Source organism: Peromyscus leucopus, chromosome 1 (assembly GCF_004664715.2).
Source record: "Peromyscus leucopus breed LL Stock chromosome 1, UCI_PerLeu_2.1, whole genome shotgun sequence".
Classification (NCBI taxonomy): Eukaryota; Metazoa; Chordata; class Mammalia; order Rodentia; family Cricetidae; genus Peromyscus; species Peromyscus leucopus.
In genome coordinates this window covers 50,611,896-50,634,725 of record NC_051063.1, presented here as the reverse complement: position 1 = coordinate 50,634,725, position 22,830 = coordinate 50,611,896, and the positions used below count along the sequence as shown (strand labels likewise).

Here is a 22,830-nt window from a genome sequence, read left to right as displayed (position 1 = left end):
GTGCCTGTGCACTTGGACACACTCTTAGAATTCTGCCCTCACTCCAGCTACAGGACTGCACATGCGCAGCTCGGGTCTTGCATCTTACGTCATCACGCTGCTGACTACGTGTGCGCGGTGTGGTCACACAATCTAAGCCTTAAAAGCCAGATGCAGCCCCCACACTCCCTCTGCTCTCTCTGCTCTGCTCCCCTCTCCCCTCACCCCACCATCTTTCTCTCTCTCCAGGCCTGGCTCGCCTCTCTCCTCTCCCCCGCCTTCCTCCCAATAAAGCTCTCTGTAACCTGGTAGTCGTGGCCACGGCTCGTGACTTTTCCACCAGTAACTAGTGCCACCACCAGCACCATTTATCACCCTTACACATACACACACACACACACACACACACACACACACACACACACACCAAATAAAATGATTTTATTTTAAAGAATAAAGGCAACTTGTAGGAAAGCATTCTCTTTATAGCTTCCTTTTCTCATCAATTTTTATTGTGGGCATGAGGAGCCTTCTACTTATTCCAATCTTCTGGAAAACTGTTGAGTTTGAACTTAAAACACTCACAGACTTGTCAATGAAACTAGAAATGCCCTAAAGTGAAGAGATCCAACCCCTGCATAGGGGCATCCCCAGGGAGTTATCCCTTTCAAAGACAAAAGCAGCAGCAGCCCCACACATCCTCTGGAAATGACCTAACCCTGTGTGGGTGTGGGGGTTGTTTGGTTTGTTGTGTGGGGTTGTGTCTTCTTGTGGGGTGCTGGATGTTTTTTGTCAACTTGACACAAACCCGAACATATCTGGGAAGAGGGGATCTTAATTGTGAAAATGTCTCCATAAAATTATCCTGTGGGCAAGTCAGCAGGGCATTTTCCTGATTTATGATTGATGTAGAAGGGCCCTACCTACTGTGGCTGGCACCACTCCTAGGCAGGTGGTCCTGGACAGTCTAAGAAAGCAGCTGAGCAAGCCTCGAGGAGCAAGCCTCGGGGAGCAAGCCTCGGGGAGCAGGCCCCGGGGAGCAAGCCCCAGGGAGCAAGCCTGGAGGAGCAGGCCTCGGGGAGCAGGCCCCGGGGAGCAGGCCCGGGGAGCAGGCCAGGAGGGCTGCTTCAGTCCCCTCCTCCAGGTTCCTGCCCCATTTGTTTTATTTCCTGTCCTGACTTCCCTCAGTGTGATGGATGTGACCTGAGAATTGTAAGCTGAAATAAACTCTTTCCTCTCCAAGTTGTTTTGGTCATGGTTTATCATAGCAATACAACCCTAAGACAGGGGACCTTATGGAACTGTGAAAATTTACAGAGTAATCTCTCTCTCTCCCTCTCCCTCTCCCTCCCTCTTCCTTTTCATCTCTCCCTCTCTCCCCTCCCTCCCTCTCCCCTCTCCTGAACCCGTCCCCCCTCCCTCACTTTCTCCTTCCCTCCTCCTTCTCAGTGCTAGGCAAGTGCTCTGCCACTGAGCTATATTCCTACCCCTCAAAGTGGTCTTGAATCCAAACACGTCTTCTACTCACGCTCTCTGGAGTGCAGTATAGGGTGACATATGCTGTGACCCACACACCAACTGATACTGACAATTGAACTTTGGATAGTCCCTGTGCTTTCCTGGGCATAGCAAGGATGTCGGAGAAGAGCGACCAAGAGTAAACCCGAAAGAAGAGTCTCGGAGATCAAAAAAGGGAGACCTAACCATATCCAGACTTACCTGAACAGACACATAAATAATGCCAAGAGGAATGATGATAACAGCAAAGATTGGAGTGGGCATGCAGATCATCACCAGAGTGCTAATTATGCCAAAAAAGCACATAACCCAGCTCCGCAGAGTCTGGGGGAGTAAGTCATCCACAGTAGAAATGTCCTGGTGACAGAAGGAGAGAAGGTGAGCCGATGGATTCCTAAGACATGGCTCCTCTTCCTGCTTCCAGCCTGGAATGTGTGACTTTGGTGTTGTTGTTATTCAGGCCTTTTTCATTTAACCTCCTCTAGCCATCCACAGATTATACTGATCAGCCCAATAATTAATCACACTTCTGTGAATTCCTTATCTTTCCAGTTCTTCCAAATACATGTGGCAATAATCTCCAGCTCTTTCGGTAGCTTTGGTGGATTTTCACTCTTCTCCTTCATCTTCATTAAACCATGCATTGTAAACTACTAGAGCTATTCAGAGAAACCCCCACAACCAAACCAACTGGTTACAGCTGTGGTTCTAGTAAGTGCCCAGGAGAGAGTCCAGCACATTAACAGGCCTTGAATACAGTTACTTCAACTCTGGCCCCAAGCTTTGCCTCCACTGTTACTTAAGGAACCATCATGTACTGGGAAGTTGTTTCAAGGGGAGAGGAAAAAGGGACTGGATGTGTCTCCTGTCTTGTCATTGTCCCAACCAAGGAACTCAAGGTGAAAGATGAGTTTAACTGCCACACTGTCTTATGTCATATGAAATAAACTGGGAAAATTAACAGATGGGTGGATGGTTTGGAACACACTCAGAAAGCCTACCTCATATCTCGGGTTGCCCTTGCCCACCCAACCTTCCTGGAGGATTATGTTAATTCTATATGTTAGTAATATGTGAGCACTAAGACAAGTCCAAATTATTTCAGAAATTCCCCAAATCTGGCCAAGGATGCCTCCCAGCAGAGTTCTGAATTGAGCATGATTTCTGAGTCTAATCTACCTCTCCCAAGTTACATCAACATGCAGATGTGAACTACACCCAGGGCTGGCAGGAAAACCAAATGCTCACTAGCTGTCAGTTCTGTGAAGATCACTTTTGATCCCTACCTAGCACACCTTTTTTCCCCCTCATCTACTCTCTCTTGACTTAAGGACTCAGTCACATTTCTAGAAGACCCCACACCAAACTTCCTCAGGCATGAGCCACCTCTCCAACAAAATTTACAATATGATTATGAGTTTTATCTTCCATGTAGAAGCAGTCAGCAAGTCTGATTGTAGCCCAACTAACTCCCAAGAAGACTTCTGTGTCCTTTCCCAGAAGATGGACCATACATATAATGACATTAGAAAGACTACCACGGTTATAAAATTCTTCTGAGAAATATCTGAATCCAAAAGTATGCATTCTGTACTTTCAACTAACTAGCAGACAGCCTGTGTAAGTGGTCTTCAATGACAGGTTCTTATTTCTACCCTTTAGGAAGAGGAGAAATGGGAACAGCTACCTGTCTACTTTCAAAGCAATTGTGCTGTCCCCAGATCCTCACTGTAGGCAATGATGCACCCTGTATATATCTGATGCAAGATCAAACAATAACCCAGAGCTATTTGTATAGCTTATAAAATGCGGTTTTTCCTCCATACGCAGAGAGCTGAAGGCCGTGCTGACAGAACTCAGAATCACTCAGAATTGCCTGGCTTCTGCCTCTATTCCCGGAACTTCCATTTCTGATGCATTTAAAAGAACCAGTGAATGAGGTCTAGCCCATGGAAGGAACCATCTTCCCATCTAATGGTACTAGGCTCACTGAAAGTACTCAACTGATGGTAGGAAATGAATGACCAAATGCACGTGGTCCCAGAGCCTACGCAGATGGAAACAATGTTTGAAGACCTTTTACCATACAGATGTCCCAGTCCAAAATTCAGACCTATCTCAGTGCTTCTCAAAGCATCACAGGCAGAAGTTGTAGGAATGGAGACAGGTTAAGGAAAGATTTTTCCTGCAGTTCCTTTTATTAACTGTTAAGGGCAGTGAATATGTTTTTACTTATGCTTTTTGGTAGAATAATCTTCCTCATCCTGCTTCTACTGCCCACCCCTCCCCCACTACCATCCCATTTCTCTTACTTCAGTGATTTAACTCAAGTCTCACCTTTTCTGACATTTCCCATTCTGGCCATCCAGGTTGAATTAGTCCTCTGTTTCTGTCATTCCTTTGTACCCCCAGAACATTTCCGTACATGCTATTGCTCTTTTTAACCATATCATGATCCTCCTTTTCTTTGATTTTCTCCTTCACTAGATGGTGAGCTGCCAGGCAGTGAGGGCGCACACCTTTAATCCCAGCACTCGGGAGGCAGAGACAGGAGGATCTCTGTGAGTTTGAGGCCAGCTTGGTCTACAGAGCGAGATCCAGGACAGCCAGGACTACACAGAGAAACCCTGTCTCAAACAACAACAACACACTAGATGGTGAGCTCCTGAAAGGTCAGAGATGTTCACCTCTAGGATTCTTGAGACCTCACAGGAGGTACCCCAGAAATATTTGCATGCTAAGTAGACAAAGAGCCCAAACTTCAGAGTTGGGTTGGGTGAGGACTCTCTCTTATCAAAATCAGAAAGACCCTCAGTATCTAAGCACCCGGTGTGTTGAGATACTTACACCAGCAAATCTGTTCACAATCCGGCCTGTGGGAGTCGTGTCAAAAAAACTCATGGGTGCTCGAAGGATGTTGGTTAACAGTTGCTTGTGCAAAGTTTTTGATGAATGGTTGCAAGCATACACACTCCAGAGAGTTGCAAAAAGCACAAAGATACCTAGAAATAGAACCAGTATTGTCAGTACCATGTTACAGACTCTTGAAGATACGTGCCTAGGAAACAACAGCAAATTCTCTTCTCAGTTGTAGGAAATGTACAAGGGCCACAAAGATGTCCATCCTAGCCATCAGACAGACATACCTTGTGCCAATCCCAGAGCTCCAAAGACTCCAATTCTCATGTCTCTCTGAGAAGCTGGGTAGTTGGTGCCATTGAAGTTTTGGGAGTCACTGGTCCAAGCACTCAGCCAGAGATTAGATCCAATAAAAGCAACAGAATTTAATCCATAGGAAAAGATGACGAAGGCTATTGAACACCATCCTACTGATTGTAGATATTTCAAGTAGACTGAGAACTTTACCTGCAAAGACCACATCAACAATACTCCTCAGGTCTTTGGGTAAGAAATTATAGAAAACTAACCATAAGGAGGACTCTGCTGGCTAGTTGTTTTTTTTTTTTTTTTTAAAGATTTATTTATTTGTTATGTACACAGAAGAGGGCGCCAGATCTCATTACAGATGGTTGTGAGCCACCATGCCGTTGTTGGGAATTGAACTCAGGACCTCTGGAAGAGCAGTCAGTGCTCTTAACCTCTGAGCCATCTCTCCAGCCCCCGCCCCCCTTTTTTTAACTTGACACAAAGCTAGAATCATTCTGGAAAGGGGAACCTCAATTGAGAAAATGCCGCTACTAGACTGGCCTGTGGAGGGGCTTGTTGTGTATTTTTTTTGGTTGACCATTGATGTAGGAGGGCTCAGGTCATTGTGGGTGGGGCTACCACTGGGCTGATAGTGCTGAGTGCTATAAGAAAGCAGACTGAGCAAGCCATGAAGCACAAGTCAGTCAGCAAACTTCCTCCATGGCTTCTGCTTGAGTTCCTGCCTCCAGATTTATGGCCTGCTTGAGTTCCTGCCTTGACTTCCCTCAGTGACTGACTATTATCTGGGAGTGCAAGATAAAATGAACTCTTTCCCCCACAAGTTGCTTTTGGTTATGGTGTTTTGGCTAACTCAGTCAAGAAGTGGTATCTTCTGGAAAAGTGGGTGGCAAAATTTAATAGTCTATGATCACCCTTTCTGCACTTGGCCAGAATATGTCAATGCTAAGTATGACACAAGGTAAACAGTCACCAGGTTATTAATAAGCATTTAAATGTGATAAACAAAATACATAAAACAGATGAGAAAGGCCAGAATTTATTGACCTTGGGATTTGTAGTTTTAAGTTTCATTAATTTGAGTTGTGTGCTTGGGTTTGATATATTAGTGCCTCCTAGTGCCTACAACTGCCCTTCAAAGCAGTTTCATTGTTCTCCACACGTCGGAGTAGAATCAGACATTCATCCTTCACAGAGATGGCTTTCCTTCTCTCTCTCTTTCTTTATTTCTTCCTCCCTCCCTCCCTTCCTTCTAAAGATTTATTCTTTATGTATCCAGGTGCTTTCTCTGGATGTCTGCTGGCACACCAGAAGAGGGCATCAGATTGTGAGCTGCCACCTGGGTGCTTGGAACTGAACTCAGGACCTTTGGAAGAACAGCCAGTGCTCTTGACCGCTAAGGCATCTCTCCCACCCTGAGACATGATATCTAGAAAGCCTTTGTTCTGTTCTCATTTAAATAATGAATTTGGAGATTTGCAAAGGAACGGAACACGCTGCCCCAGTAGATGTGTGCTTTAATTCCAAGCCCTCTTTTGCTTCAAGCAGAGCTTTCTGTGTGGTGTTTACCTTCCCGGTTTCCATAAATTCCTTCTTAATTAGTTTTTGTCCTTTTACTAGTTCTTCCTTCTCCTTCAAGGCATTCACATTCTTAATTTTCAAGGAGTTTTTGAGGGACTTCCTGTGCCTGCCACTGGACCTGGAGCTGAGGCAGAGAAGGCAAAACACCCTGAGCATGTAGACACTTCCCAAAGGACTTACAGCAGGTGTCACAATCACTCTGCCGGCATCAAAGTGCACTCACGTGACCTGCCACAGTCATAGCCCTTCCCCCACCCACCCCAACCACAAAGAGCTGAGAGTGTTCATGAGATAGATTCTCTCAGGAAAGGTCCACACAGACAAAGAAAGATCAAATAGGACTAAAGAAGCCGTAAGAGTTGCCAACAGAATACACGGGCTACCTGCGGCTCAGTGTTCGACGAAGGCTGTTTTCTCTTTTCATGGTCAAGGAAGCTGCATCCTCAGGGACTTCCTCCATAGTTGGCATCAGCCCACACTCATCATCATCTTCCTCGCTGTCATCATTGACTAAGGAGACATGTTAGACGTTAGGGAATAACACAGGACTCCTAACACTATGAAGAAGGAGAGAAAAGCCCTCCTGTATGTTGTTGATCAAGGGAGCTCAGATGTATTCACAGGTTAGAATATTTAACCCCATAAATACCAGTTATTAGTACATATTCTCATTGAGAATGCTAGGCTAAAAAAGGGACGGGTTAATAACCCACTGGAAGACAATGGTCTAAAGGAGAAGGAAACCTCCCGAGCTTTCTAAGTTCCTTAGGAGAAGAAAACCCTCTAGAGATACAGGAATAAACAGCAGTCACCATCCACAGAATCAACTAAAGAGAATAATATGAATTATAAATATAAACGCTAATCTTAAAATTCAAGTAATTCAATATACTTTTATTAACTGAAAGACTTACAAAGACTTGAAAGTGAAATGAAATAAGATATAAAATACAGCATGGGCATCAGTGGAAATAGTGACGCAAAGATCTCCAGAAATCTGCTCCTCTCTGATGATGAGAATGCTAGGGGCGGGGGCGGGGCGGGGGGGGGGCGGGGGCGGGGGGGCCAAACACAATTCTTTTCAAGACTCTGAAATCAACCAGAGGTCGGCAACAATTACGATTCAAAACTCTTTTTTTTTTTTTTTAAATGACTGAATCTTGGTAATTGAAAACCTTGCAGTACTTTAATGTGCTCCATTTCCAACTCTCTCTCCTGATATGGCTCCTAAACCAATCATAGGAATCATGATAGATAAGAAAACTAGTAGCCAGGCAGTCACTTAAGGAGACAAAGCGGGTTTAGCACGCCCCCTAAGGCCCCATCCACGATAACTGCCTGAAGACTGGCTTTCATGATACCAGAAGGCATCGTGCGAGCTTCCGAGGGAGGGAAGCAACCAATAGTCCTACCCAGTTATGATGACTATGAAACAATGACCAGCACAGCATGATGACCCTAAGGGTGCGGCAGTGGCTTGTATACCTTTGGCGGTCACCAACAGCTCTCTTACTGGCCTTAAGGCCCATTCAATAAGGGGAACTAGAAGAGGGTACTGGAAACCTATCCACCTGGGGCTAGTGAAGTCATGGATCTTTCAGGAGAACCTACAACCATAATTTTATTAAACCAGCATAATCTCTAACTGCATTCTAAATATTTATCTTTATACCCACAGATAAATATAGTTCTTATCCCTTATCATAGAAACTTTTCTTTGTAATAGATGGAGACCATTAGAGAAAACCACAACCGATCAAAATGTAGAGAACAAAAAAGATTGTGTGGAGCCCATTCCAACTGATACATCTATAACACAACTCCTGAAACTAAGGCTCAAGGATTATTGCAGAAGAGGGAGTAGAAAGATTGCAAGCTCTTTCTCTAAACACCCCTGAAGTCTCTTGAACATGGCTGCCTACACAATACCTGCACACCACCACCACCAGTGGATGCTGGTCCTCAACTCCAGACAAAGAACTGTAGGCACTGCTGAGAACGGGAGAAACAGCCTTCCATTCCACAGCTCCCCATTCAATCAGCTAATACTAAGTGGTCAGACCTGAGATTATAGACATACATGTATATTATACAGAGCAGACAAGCTTTATTTATGTATTTAGGAATATATATGTGTAACAAGAGTTAAAAAGAGGCCAGGAATTTGAAAGAAAGCAACAGGGAGGTTGTAGTGGCTTAAAAGAAAATGGCCCCCAAAGGGAGTGGCACTAATGGGAGGTGTGGCCTTGTTGGAGTAGGCGTGGCCTTGTTGGAGTAGGCGTGGCCTTGTTGGAGGAAGTGTGTCACTGTGGGGGTGGGCTTTAAGGTCTCCTATGCTCAAGCTACATCCAGTGAGACAGACCACTTCCTGTTGCCTAAAGGTCAAGATGTAAGACTCAGCTCCTGTGACACCTGTCTGCCCACACACCACCAGGTCCCACCATGATGATAACGGACTAAACCTCTGAAAATGTTTATCCCCCAGCCCAGAACTTTATTCCAAAGGTCTATTTATAACAATGCCAAGGAGAGGGGCAAAGGACCTCCCTCTAGCTAGTGACAGCCAAGTGTAGACCCTTATAAACACCTGATACTCAGGCTCATGGTCCAATCAGCCTCTTTATCCAGACCTGCTGAGTACAACCCCCAGGAAACCTAGTGGGCTCCAACAATGCTCCTAACGTACTTCACTGGATACTAAAGAGTTCAGGGTCTAGACACTGGTTCCATCGAGGACCCCAAGTTCCATCCTGTTCCAACCTTGCTCACATACCTGTGGCCTCTCCTTCTGGCCCTGAATGCTTCATGAATGTTTTCAGATTCTTAGCAAACACTCCTTTCTTGCTCAGCAGATCCTGATAGGATCCTTTCTCTAAGATGGTGCCGTTCCCCAGAACTACAATCTCATCCACTTGGGGAAGGAAGTGAATGCTATGAGTAACCAAAATTCGAGTCTGTAAAAATAATAGTAAATTATTTAGATGAGTCCATGCCCACCATCTTCCCTGGATGGCTTTGTAAAGAGACAAGCAGACATGTCAATTCACGCTGGGGCGTTGCTTCCCAGTGCAGTGCCTACTACCTGGCTCCTTGTACTCTATGTTCTCTTGCCAGCATTTCATCTTTAAACATTACCCTACACGTGAAACGAGACTCCTGGAGTCATGGATCCACTCTCAGTTATTTTCCTATAGTGTCAGTGAGGTTTGCCTGACACATGCTCTCCTCCATGTTCCTGAATAACAACACTGAGCTAAGAGAATCCCTAGGACCAGTGCCTGTCCTTACAGAAAGAGAACTGGCTAATGGTCTCTTTTCACTTACTAGACTTTCACTTACCAGCTAATCAACTGTATAAAAAAGAACTGCCCAGATCTTTCAGTAAGTTAGGGATACTATAGGACAAGAAACATTATTTTTACCCAGGCATCCCTGGCAGTAGAGACTTGACACACCCTGTATTCCTATATTGATTACTGTGGTGGTTTGAAAGAAAATGGCCCCCAAAGGGAGTAGCACTATTGAAAGGTGTGGCTTTGTTGGAGTAGGTGTGTTCTTGTTGAAGTGTGTCATTATAAAGGCAGGCTTTGAGGCCTCATATATGCTCAAGCCACACCCAGTGTCCTAGGCCACTTCCTGTTGCCTGCAAGATGAAAGACTCTCAGCTACTTCTCCAGCACCATGTCTGCCTGCACGCTGCCATGTTCCACCATGATGATAATGGGCTGAATTGTAAGCTAGCCACCCCAGTTAAATGTTTTCCTTTATAAGAGTTGCCATGGTGTTGGTGTCTCTTCACAGCAATAGGAACCCTAACTAAGACAACCACTAACACAGGAACTCCACTCGCAGAAAGGCTGATCAACCACCAATGAAGCTGAATTAGAGTACATGGGGTTGTAACAGGCTTCCAAGAGATAACCTAAGCCACTGATTTGCCCTCTCCCTCATAGTCCAACAGCGGCATCTAGAGTCTTCCCAACTGAGATAGCTAGGGAATATCGTCCCTTATGTCTCCACTCAGAGCAAATCCCTGGTTCCTTGTCCAAGTTCCTTGGTAAGACATAGCTTTATAGGTATTCCTCTGAGGTTTCCACTGCAGTTTGTGCCGACTACCATTAAAGCACTGTAGTGGGTAGCCATTCCAGCTTGGATCTGGAAGTTCCAACCCCCATTGAGACTCTGGCAACAGTCACGCCTAGGAGGCGGGGCCAGGGGAGGCGCCTGGAGACCCGAGATATGGATGGGCCAGCACTCTCTCTGTGCACTCTCTCTGTGCTGGGACCCTGAATGTTGGAGGTGAACCAAGCAGAGCTCCAGAGAACACCACTGGACTGCAATACACCTTCCCCAGACCCCGCGACCTACCTTTCCCTTTTTGTAAAGTTGCCCACTAAATAAATCTTCCTTTTAACTAAGTGGAGTGGCCTTAATAATTCTACCAATAAAGCACTTTTTTGTTTTTTCAACAAACTGCCCATAGAATATATATATATATCTCCACGAGCCTAAATTTTTCCCTAATTAGACTAAGAGACTCAATATCAGAACAACAGAGTAAGCCTCATATTAGCCAATTTCAGGATAGGTCATGACTTCATAAGAGGAGCCTTCAAGAGACATACTTTAATGAGACCAGTCTGACAGGAAGATGATAAATAAAGTCTTCTTTAGGACAATACTGTTCTGAGAGATGTGTATGGTAACACCCCCAGGCCTCCACCTCCCCCATCCCCAGCCTTTGCCTTCATCATTGATTAACCTCTCACCTTGCCACGCAACAGGCCATTGGGGCCCACGACCTTATTGAAAATGTGTTTCCCCACGTGAGCATCCACAGCCGACAGGGGGTCGTCCAGAATATAGATGTCTGAGTTTTGATAGGTAGCTCTAGCCAGGCTGACTCGCTGCTTCTGACCACCACTGAGATTTATACCCTGAAGAAGAAAACAATTTCCATTAAGCAACATGCCCTAGTCCCCCTTTGCACAGTCTGATGAGGAGGGGAAAAGAGAGACATTTGCCTCAATAAGGTATTAAGGGCTTTCAAAAGTTATGTTTCTTTATATAAATAAGTAATTTCTATTCAAACAAATAACTTTAGCCCAAAATAATTAGTCATGCCCAACTTACCATTTTTTACCATGCAGTCTACTTATTTAATACTTCTGACACTTTCCACTCTGTGAGAAAGTAGAGCTAACACCAGGGCAGAGTTTCTGTCCCTTATTAGTTGCTCAATCAATGGATTCTGACTTAAAGGAAAAAATAACTCTAGAGCTGTTTTTTTCACTCATCTCCTAGATGTCTCAAGATTCTTGCCCCCAGAAGACTGTTACGCTCATTTTTAAAATTGGAGAAGGGATTAAAATATTTTAAACATGTAGCAATCAAAATTTTCTAAATAAATTATGGCATATCTATTCAATAGATATAATATATTTATTCAAATCAACTTTTTCTTTTTCTTTAATAGGTTGTTTTTTGTTGTTTTTGAAATAGGATTTCTCTGTATAACCCTGGCTGTCTGAAACTCACTCTGTAGACCAGGCTGGCCCCAAACTCAGAGATTTGCCTGCTTCTGCCTCCCAAGTGCTGGGATTAAGGGTGTGTGGCACCACGCTGGGTAAAATCAATTTTTATTAAAGATATTTACTGGTATGAGTTAACTCTGGGCCATTATAATAAACTTAACTTCTTGGTTCCTTTGCCTTATTACCTTTGATTCAGATTATAAATTCTTGTATTTGCTTTCAGGTACAAAGTTTAAAAAGTTGGAGGCTGGTTCTGGTGGCGTAGGCCTTTAATCCTAGAACCTGGGTAGCAGAGACAGGTGGATCTCTGTGAGTTTGAGGCTAGCCTGAAGTACATAGCAAGCTCCAGGTCAGTCAAGGCTACACAGTTAGACCATGACTCAAAAAAACCAAACAAAACCTGGAATGATTTATATGAAGTGTGCAGCTGTACATACGTGTTTGTGACTAACGTGATTTGTCCACATGCTTTTGCACTACCATCCCACTGTTTTTTCTCAATTATTTCTGCACCCTTCAAGGTGCCTTGCCCCAGTACCTTCTCTCCAATCTCAGCCATATCACCTCCAGGCAATATTTCCAAGTCTGGGAGGAGAGCACAAGCTTCAAGAACTTGCTGGTACTTCTTTTCATTGAATTCTGATCCAAAAAGGATGTTGTCTTTGATGGTCCCATTCTGAATCCAGGACTGCTGAGGGACATAGGCCGTGGTGCCCTAAACGGGACAGGATCAAACCATGTGACAGTCACGCTTACAGAGATGGGGGATGGAGCCATGAGTGGCAAGGACCAAGCAGAACTTAGTTTTGAAGAGCTGTACAACGGGCTCCCTAAGCATCTGGTATTTACTAATGTGCTGACCGGAGAGTAAGACCCAGTGTTCTACCATTCAACCATCTTCTTCCCTGTATACCTTTTTATAGCATCGTTTTCGTCTCTTGGTTCTGAAAATCAGAAGGAATGTACATGCTGCTAGGAAAAGAGTTTTAGTTCAATCCAATGACTTGATTAGAACTAATACAATGTTAACACTTCAAATGGCATAGATGCCACCTTAGGAAGGAAAACCCCTGTGGCTGAAGTTAACACACCAAAGGGACAGAGACTGAGCAATGTTGAGAAATACCTGAGCTGTGAGTCAGCAATAAAACGTCTCCCAAAAGGAATTAGGAGACAGTCAAATCTGAAGTTGTCTCTACTACATATAGATCATGGTTTTTGAAAAAATATATATTGACTCATTGGAGACTGATAAATAAGGGAGTAATCTCAGCGTACTGTAGAAGAAGAAATGTTTCTTCAATGTTTCCAAACAGGTTAATGTAAAGCCATCAGGCACAAACTTTCTCATAGTTAAAAAGAAAGCCTTAGAAGAGGCTGAAAAGTTCTTTGTGGTCCATATAGGCTGGTTTAATGATTGAAAATTGCTTATAATTTCCTGTAAATTTAACCCTGAGAAGTTCAGAGAGTTGATGAAAACGCCATGAAATCACTTTCCTCTGTTTTCAAACAGATAAACTAACAAACCATACTTAATTAATATTGTATTTGAGGGAATATATTTAAAGATCTAGCTCTCACAGAAAGAGGTGAGCTGGGCATTGTGACACAAGCCTGTAATACAAGCTATTTAGGAGCTGAGGCAGTAGATCACAAAGGCAAGGCCTGCTTTGGCTGCACACTGAGACAGGCTACAACCTATTTCAAAATAAAAAGCAAGAAAAGGGGATGGTGGAGATGGTTAATCCCAGGAACCCAAGTAAAGCTGGACACAGTAGTGTGTGTCTGTGACATCAGTACTCCTAAGGGGAACTGGGAGGCAGAGACAGTGGAATCCCTTCTGGAAATGTGTAGGTCAGCTAAACTGGTATACATAGTAAACAACAACAAAGACATCTGAGGTCATCTCTGACCGTGACATGCACACTGTGGCACAAGTACACACACACACACACACACACACACACACACACACACACAGAGTGGGGGTTGAGGATTGAAGCAAAGAGACAGCAGGAATATGCAGGGTAGAGGATTTGCCTAGTCTGTATAAGCTTTAGCTCCCATTACTTGGGACAGAGGATGGTGAGGGCGCAAGACTAATCATGATGTTAGGTACAAATGCCAGTATTGATTTTATAGCCACTACTGATTTGATTATTGTTCATTGTTGGTACTCTGGTTAAGTTTGTTGTTGTTTAAAGATTTATTTTATTTTTATTTTATGTGTTTAAGTGTTTTGCCTGCATGTGTGTATGTATACCACATGTATGTCTTATGTCCAGAGAGCCAGAAGAGAGTATTGGATCCCCTTGAACTGGAGTTACAGATGGTTGTGTGTGGTGATATTTTATTTGTGCTGAAATGTGATATTTTATTTGTATGTTAATAAAAAAGTTTGCCTGGAGATCAGAGGTCATAGTGAGCCATAAACAGAAGTCAGGCGGTGGCGGCACATGCCCTTAATCCGATCACATGGCAGGCAGTGTCTGTGTGTTCAAGGACACAGCCAAGCGTGGTGATACATGCCTTTAATCCCAGTACCAACCATAGAGACCCAGAGATCTGTATAGACAGGCAGTGATGAGGAAGTGATGTGACTGGGCCTAGAGCCAATGAGAAGGCAGAACAGCAAGGCAATAAAGGTGCAGGTTAGACAGGAAGAAGCTCTCTTGGGAAGCTACGGTGACGTGGTGAGCTAAGGTTAGTTGGCGGCTATTGCTCTGATCTCTACAGCTTGTACCTCTGTGTTTGGCTCTGTGTTTCTTATTTAATAAGACTGTTTAGAAATTCGCTACAGTTGAGAGCCACCCTGTGGGTTCTGGGAGTCAAACCCAGTCCCCTGCAAGAACAGCCAGTGCTCTTAACTGCTGAGCCATCTCTCCAGTCCTACAAAGTCAAGCTTTTAGTAATCTATTAAAACCTTTTCCTAGGTCCTTTTACTTTTATTGTACAATTTTGCAGATGGGGGGGCGGTTCAGACACACACAGAAATTTACAGCAGAAATGCCTATACTGTTAAGGAAGACATCTTTAGTCAACAGTTTCAATAATTTGGTGAACATATAGGAGTCACATGGACAGCTCATTAAAACTTCAGATTCTCAGGTTCTACACCCAGAGTCTGATTGTATAAGATGGGAGAGGCAGAGAGTCCATAGTCCATGATTACACCAGATGTCTCCAGGACCTCGTGTACTAGTGTACTGTCCCAAATGAGGAAAGAGCACGAAGTCTTCTCCATTACATTTCCACTCACCTGGATAGTGATGTGCCCATGGACATTTTCCATTTCTCCCAGCATGGCTGCTATCAAAGAGGATTTCCCAGAGCCTACAGTGCCCACCACGGCCACCAGTTGGCCTGGCTTTATATCCAGGTTCACACTGAAAGAGAGAAATGTTTCTGAAGGAAATGGGTGGGTGGGAGTAGTAGTTAAGTCACTTCTCTGACTTCTACATGAAATTTGTTTTTAGGTCATTTCCCCCTCAAGACTAGAAATTTTGCCGTGGATATATAAGACCCCAGAGTACTTCATTATTATTGTTAAGTTCTAAGATACTGAAGAATGAATTCTAGTTATCAAACTCATCCAACCAGCCAGTGTCAAAGTGCGTTTGAAACAGTAAAAGTTCTCCTGGGGAGGGGGGGTTCTCTTAGGACCAAAGGTTGAACAACACCCTCTCAGGAGCCTAGACACCTGATTTGGTTCAGGTCTCAACTCTGACACTGATAGGTTGGGTGATTTTGAAATGTCACTTCCTTTGGACTGAGTTGGACTTTGCTTCTAAATTAAACTTTTTACTTAATGTTTCTCAGATTTCTTTATTCTATGAGTGATACTCCCTGACAGCAAATTCTCTTACCCAACCCTAACCTAACCTTGAAGGCCTGACTTCTCTGGATGGAGAGAAGTCTACACTGGGCTAGAATCCCAGGAAATCTTTGTACCGGTTTGACTGAGTTCCTAAAGCACTTGGGACATCAGGAACCTTCCACATTGTCTTTCCAAACCTACTCTGGACTACATCAGTGAACATGTCCAGTTTCCTCTCTACAAAGGAAAGCCTCTGGCTGGGAGGTTTAGAGTGATGGCCTCTGCTCTGACTAATCCTGGTGCCGACCTCAGAGTGCATTTCAAGGCTATAGGATAGGAGAGAAGGATGGGGAGTCATGGAGTTCTTTGTTTGGGGTGAAAGAACACACAGGTTCTGAATGAGCTGAAGACATTCATAGCCAGAGTGAACAGAGGATCTGGAGTCCATAATGGGGCGGCCTTAACAGGCACTGTACATGCGACAGTGCACTAGATGGTCAGGAGTAGTCTACAGTACCTCTTTTTTTTCTTGAGACAGAGTCTCACTGGATTGCCCAGACTGGTCTCAAACTCATGATCCTTTTGCTTGAACCTCCAGGGGGCTAAGACTGCCAGTGTGTACTGCCATACGTAGCTCTGAAATCTATAGCAATAGTTCCTATCATCTAGTCTGGGGAGAAAAGCTAGACTCTAAAAGTTCAGGACCTGCACTTTCTCCACTATTATCTGGGGCGAACAGATATCTTCATGGATTCTCAGCTAAAGGGACACAGAATTGCAGCATGAAAGCAGATGGAAAATATAACCATGGGAAAAGGCTCATCCATGCAGGGCATATTCCAACCCAGCATCCAAGTGAATACAACATAAAGTCTTTTCTGGTGTTCCTCTGCACAATGAGGCAGGGCAGGAGGGTCCTAAGAAAGCTAGAAAAAAGGAAGGGAACACACTCACTCCCGGATTGTGGCGTCCAAATCCCGGTCCCAAGTAAAAGAGGCGTCTGAGAACCGCACAGCTTTATCTGTTGAGAGGTGGAGAAAAAGCCCTCTTTTAGTTACATGGAGGTCCTCACGTGGCAGGCCAGTCAGCATCCCCTCAGTGTCTCTGTCTCTTCTATCAGCCCAGACCACCTCGGTTAGGTGCTGAGCTTACACCAGCAGGAGGCAAGGAAAGTTCCCAGGATGAGATTGGAAGTGGCCTGCCTATTGGGACCCAAACCCGATCTCAGATTCCTTGGACCTCCAGATGCCCTGGCACCCCTGCTCCACACATACACCCTTGGCCCTCTGTTACCTAGTCCTCTGTGTGAGTTCTACTTTCTTATCTAAGCCCTCCCCATTTTGGACTCCAGATCTGCTGTTCCATCTGGCTATGGATGCTTCCGATTCAGAACCCATGAGTTCTTTCACCCCCAAGCTACCTTCCCAATCCCTTCTCCAGCCCGACTTCTGCTTTCCGGGTCACTTGCAGGAGTCCCTGCTTATCTCAGAATAGCTAACTGTGTTTTCCTTTGAAATCTGGCTAAGTACTTTTCTTTAGGTGAGAACATAGTTTGTATTGCTTGTTATACAAGCCTAATCAATTTTTTTTTTTTTGAGACAGTGTTTCTTTGTGTAGTTTTGGTTCCTGTCCTGGATCTCGCTCTGTAAAACAGGCTGGCCTCAAAGAACTCACAGAGATCTGCCTGGCTCTGCCTCCCAAGGGCTGGGATTAAAGGTGTGAGCCACCGCCACCCTGCAAGCCTAATTAATTTAAGATGGATTCCTTAGCTCTTCCTTTTCAGTAGTTGCTGTGGTTAAGCTCCTGCCTATAAGTAGTCTGGTGTCAGCACTATGAATAATTTGTGGAAATAATTTCAAAATTTGTTTACCGGAATTGTGGACATGACGAATGGCAGACGTGTCCAAGTCATCCCCTCCCAAGTACTTCTCTAACCGTTCCACAGAAACACTGGCCTAGAGAAGAAGGACAGACACAAGAGATTCTAAGAATAAAACACTCAGTAACACAGCCCACACAAATTGGACTCCAGAGTTTTTGTTTGTTTGTTGTTTTGTTGGTTCATTTGGTTTGGTTTGGTTTTTTAAGATAGAGTTTCTCTGTGTAGTCCCGGCAGTCCTGGAACTCACTGTGTAGATCAGGCTGGCCTTGAACTCAGAGATCTGCCTGCCTCTGCCTCCTAAGTGTTGGGACTAAATCTTGTGCCACCACTGCCCCACATTGTTTTTGCTTTGTTTTGGCTTTTTGTTCGTTTTGTTTTTGTTTTAAACAGAAATTTGAAGAATATGAAGTTGGGTAGGTAAGGAGATGGGCGAGAATCAGGAAGGAGTTGAGGAAAGGAAAAGGATGTACTCAAAATCTACTGAATGAAATTCTCAAAGAATAAATAATAACATCATTAAGAAAAAGAGTTGGCCTTATGGAAATAAAACTAAGGGGAAGAAAAAGAATTCACTAACAAAACACAAGCAGGAAAGTGATTCTGACGTTGTTATTAGCCACGGCCTTGCTACAGTTGGAACCTCTTGACCACTACTGTAAACTCCACCACACCTCAGCCCTGCCAGCCATCCATCCCACCACACCTCAGCCCTGCCAGCCATCCATCCACCACACCTCAGCCCTGCCAGCCATCCATCCCACCACACCTCAGCCCTGCCAGCCATCCATCCCACCACACCTCAGCCCTGCCAGCCATCCCACCACACCTCAGCCCTGCCAGCCATCCATCCCACCACACCTCAGCCCTGCCAGCCACCCCACCACACCCCAGCCCTGCCAGCCATCATCCCACCACACCTCAGCCCTGCCAGCCATCCATCCCACCACACCTCAGCCCTGCCAGCCATCATCCCACCACACCTCAGCCCTGCCAGCCATCCCACCACACCTCAGCCCTGCCAGCCATCCCACCACACCTCAGCCCTGCCAGCCATCCATCCCACCACACCTCAGCCCTGCCAGCCAGCCATCCCACCACACCCTCAGCCCTGCCAGCCAGCCCCACCACACCCTCAGCCCTGCCAGCCACCCCACCACACCTCAGCCCTGCCAGCCATCCCACCACACCTCAGCCCTGCCAGCCATCCCACCACACCTCAGCCCTGCCAGCCATCCCACCACACCTCAGCCCTGCCAGCCATCCATCCCACCACACCTCAGCCCTGCCAGCCATCCATCCCACCACACCTCAGCCCTGCCAGCCATCCCACCACACCTCAGCCCTGCCAGCCATCCATCCACCACACCTCAGCCCTGCCAGCCACCCCACCACACCTCAGCCCTGCCAGCCACCCCACCACACCTCAGCCCTGCCAGCCATCCCACCACACCTCAGCCCTGCCAGCCACCCCACCACACCTCAGCCCTGCCAGCCATCCCCACCACACCTCAGCCCTGCCAGCCAGCCATCCCACCACACCTCAGCCCTGCCAGCCATCCCACCACACCTCAGCCCTGCCAGCCACCCCACCACACCTCAGCCCTGCCAGCCATCCATCCCACCACACCTCAGCCCTGCCAGCCACCCCACCACACCTCAGCCCTGCCAGCCATCCATCCCACCACACCTCAGCCCTGCCAGCCAGCCATCCCACCACACCTCAGCCCTGCCAGCCATCCATCCCACCACACCTCAGCCCTGCCAGCCACCCCACCACACCTCAGCCCTGCCAGCCATCCATCCCACCACACCTCAGCCCTGCCAGCCAGCCATCCCACCACACCTCAGCCCTGCCAGCCATCCCACCACACCTCAGCCCTGCCAGCCACCCCACCACACCTCAGCCCTGCCAGCCATCCATCCCACCACACCTCAGCCCTGCCAGCCACCCCACCACACCTCAGCCCTGCCAGCCATCCCACCACACCTCAGCCCTGCCAGCCACCCCACCACACCTCAGCCCTGCCATCCATCCCACCACACCTCAGCCCTGCCAGCCATCCATCCCACCACACCTCAGCCCTGCCAGCCATCCATCCCACCACACCTCAGCCCTGCCAGCCATCCATCCCACCACACCTCAGCCCTGCCAGCCATCCATCCCACCACACCTCAGCCCTGCCAGCCATCCCACCACACCTCAGCCCTGCCAGCCATCCCACCACACCTCAGCCCTGCCAGCCATCCACCCCACCACACCTCAGCCCTGCCAGCTATCCCACACGAGACAGAAGTATATAAAGATAGTATTTCAGCTTCATAGACTCAGCTTTCAACTACATGACTATTTCTCTCCAAACTTTGCTCTTATTTCCAGAAACTACCACCTTCTTCTATGACAGAACACTAACTTCTACCTACTTCTGGTAACAGGGCCCAGTCTTGCCCCTATTTGATTGAGTCCGTGCCGTGATGAATCATCCATCCCATGTTACAGCTGGTCTACTACAGTGTCCTCTAGAGAGGAACTGGCCAAAGATTAAACTTCAGCTGGTCTAAGTTCTGGCAGAGCCCTCTGAAACTGCTAGAACATAAGACTTGGGAGGTTTCCAAGGAGCACCCACTTGGGTGTTTTTCACTGTCCTTCCTGTCTTCTAGGAGAGCTGTCATGACATTGGTTTTCACAGATAGCCAGCCTCTGAGGAGATATGAAACCTCAACTGTGGATCCAGCTGCTTCACGGATCAGCACCTCAGAAACAGAACGTCCCACTGCCCATGCACAACACCGTCAGTCCCCTTTGGTTTGGTGTTAACGTTGTGTGACAAGGAGCCGAAGGGAGTGGGCACCTTTACTTTTGCTGTGTATGCAATAAACTATATCTAAAACGAGAGTGCTGTTTCCTCACTGGCTTCTTTATTCCCTCTAAGACAGAAGGCCTTCTCTTTGCACTCAGTCCTTCTTATGGCCAGGGGTGTCTGAACCCGGCTACCTCTCAAGTGAATGCAGGTTGGCTCCACACCCCAACACTCTGGGACTGTCATCAGTCTGCCATCTGCCCTCTGGACTTCCTCTTGAGGTCTAGTCCATGGTGACTATATTCTCAGTGACTATGTCCAGTTTTCAGAGCATAAGACATTGCCTCAGGCCCAGGTTTACTGAAGTTAGCTTGAGGCTCCCAAACTTATTACTACATAGGTTCATGCAAAGACAGGGTCTTTTCTTTGATGCCATATTTACCTAATACTATGTCAATACCTCAAGAGCTGTAGGAAAACAAGAGAGAAGCTAGTCTGGGAAAATGGCTCTGGCCAGGCATAATCATAACAGTCTCACTGAATGCCTTTGTAAGACTGTCTGCTGTAAAGTGGATGAGGTTAGTATGACTATCCACATTTTAATAAGAGAGCCAAATAAACTGGGGCTCAGAGAGCTGGTGATTTTACTAAGATCAATGCACTGGTCTCCAGAAACCAGCCGAACTTTCAGTTTACCAATTACCAGAGGGTGGACATGAGATACAGCAGGCTAGTAATCTGCACTACAGTGCAAGTGAGCAGGTGGCAGTGAAGCCCTTCCTTACCTGGAGCATTGAAGAGGTCACCATGGGGAGCATGGTGAGAGGAAAGCGCAGGACATTGAAGAGCGTGATGGAGGTGAAAGCCTTCTCTGCATTCAAGACGTTGTTGCTGTCCACCAGGACATAAACAGAAAAGGTAACCACAGATACCTAGGAAGAGTAAGGCCGGGAGAAATTCACTACTGAAATGGTCCAAACACCTTTGTGCTAAGTTTCAGAACACTGTATATAAGAGTTGAAGGAATGTTAGGGATTATCTCAATCTCTTCAGATTACCCATAAGAAAACTGATCCTATTAGAGAAAGAGCTATCTCTTCCAAGGTGACAGTCAATTAATGGTTTGCTGAGGTCAGAGCGTGGGCCTTCTGTCTCTTTGACCACACCCACATTGCTTCCCCATGAAGACAAGTCCTTCCATGGAAGTCATTCTTGGAGACCATATTCCTAATGAATGTTCTGAAACCGTGCTAGTGGCTACCAGATCACCCAGCAGTACATAAAGGGCAGAACTGGAGTTGGGGTTGGAGGGACATAGGAGTTTGAGAAAGGGGAATAAATTCTCCGAATCTAGGGATCAACTCGATAGGTGCTTGGAATCTATTAGGAATGGACTTCCCTTTCAGAATGTGACCTCAGTCCATACGCCTCTTCTACTCACCAGGATTGGCGTTAATTGCAAGAAGAATACCATCAAAGTCTGAAACTGGCCGAATAATAGCAAATTCTTGAGTTCTTTCTTCCGAAGGCCATGGACTTGGTCTCTGAATGAAGGTTCCCAGGCAAAATACTTCAGGATCTAATGGGTCAGAGAACAGCAAAATTCACATTGTTGCCTGAAAGGGCACCAAGTACATATGGTCTACCCTTATTTTAGGGTAAGTTACCAAAATTTTGGGTAAATCTAGAAATCTGCATTATAGAGAGGTAGCTTGTGTTTATTGACAACATACTATATGTAAAGCATTTCACACACATACTTCACTTAATTTTTTTTTTTTTTTGACAAACTGTCCTAGCTTGCCTTTCTAAATAAATTTGCTAAGACACAGAACTTCCCATATTAAAGCTTGGAAATTTCTGAGCAAATCAAGGTGAACTAGTCATCCCACTTTTGTAGAGTATTGTTTCCATTCAGGCAATAAAAAAAAACCAGGTAGAAAGAAGCTCTGTGGAAGGTTTCACTAACAGAATGGATCAAGGAGGTGATAGAATGTCTGATCTTGAAGAAACTGGAAGAGTTTCTATGGGTCTGACACCACTGGACTCCATGGGCACCTGCAATCACATGCACACAAACAGACAGACACACACACACCCACACACACACATACAGACAAGACACAGACACCCACACAGAGGGAGAGAGAGGGAGGAACAGAGGGAAGGAGAGAGAAATAAAAACAAATATTTTCTTAAAACAAACAAAACAAAAACAAACAACCAGTGGCCGTGGAGGTCATGCCTCAGGGAACCCACTACTGTTGCTTCTAATGGACACGTCTACCCCTTCTTAGTGCTGCATTCACACCCACACACTGGCACTGTCGCAGCCTTGGCCAGTGAAGCTTCTCTTTGCAGGAGGCAGCAGTTATTGCAGAGACTCACAACTAATCAACGCGCTAAGAAAAAGTGACTACTGAGTGCTGCTCAGCCCTAAACAGTGGTTCCAATCCCTTCCCCTCAACCCCAAGGCCCAGGGAACATCACGGAGATGGGCCAGAACAGCGGCAGAGCCAGAGGATGGGAAGGGTGCCGCAAAACACCGGCCGACGC

At 46.0% G+C, this 22,830-nt stretch overlaps 1 protein-coding gene across 1 annotated transcript in view; it reads right to left on the bottom strand.

Annotated features, from left to right (window-relative positions):
* Abcc2 (ATP binding cassette subfamily C member 2) overlaps positions 1 to 22,830 on the bottom strand; it is a 61,455-nt gene that overhangs the window by 14,293 nt on the left and 24,332 nt on the right. Inside the window, exons 12-24 of the mRNA XM_028888828.2 lie at positions 21,716 to 21,853; positions 21,060 to 21,206; positions 17,465 to 17,549; positions 16,549 to 16,615; positions 15,037 to 15,163; positions 12,316 to 12,492; positions 11,013 to 11,180; positions 9,017 to 9,197; positions 6,627 to 6,753; positions 6,232 to 6,367; positions 4,644 to 4,863; positions 4,345 to 4,499; positions 1,699 to 1,854 (exon numbers count right to left, since the gene is read on the bottom strand). Of these exons, the coding sequence (XP_028744661.1) occupies positions 1,699 to 1,854; positions 4,345 to 4,499; positions 4,644 to 4,863; positions 6,232 to 6,367; positions 6,627 to 6,753; positions 9,017 to 9,197; positions 11,013 to 11,180; positions 12,316 to 12,492; positions 15,037 to 15,163; positions 16,549 to 16,615; positions 17,465 to 17,549; positions 21,060 to 21,206; positions 21,716 to 21,853 (1,884 nt within the window). The remainder of the gene's footprint in view (positions 1 to 1,698; positions 1,855 to 4,344; positions 4,500 to 4,643; positions 4,864 to 6,231; positions 6,368 to 6,626; positions 6,754 to 9,016; positions 9,198 to 11,012; positions 11,181 to 12,315; positions 12,493 to 15,036; positions 15,164 to 16,548; positions 16,616 to 17,464; positions 17,550 to 21,059; positions 21,207 to 21,715; positions 21,854 to 22,830) is intronic.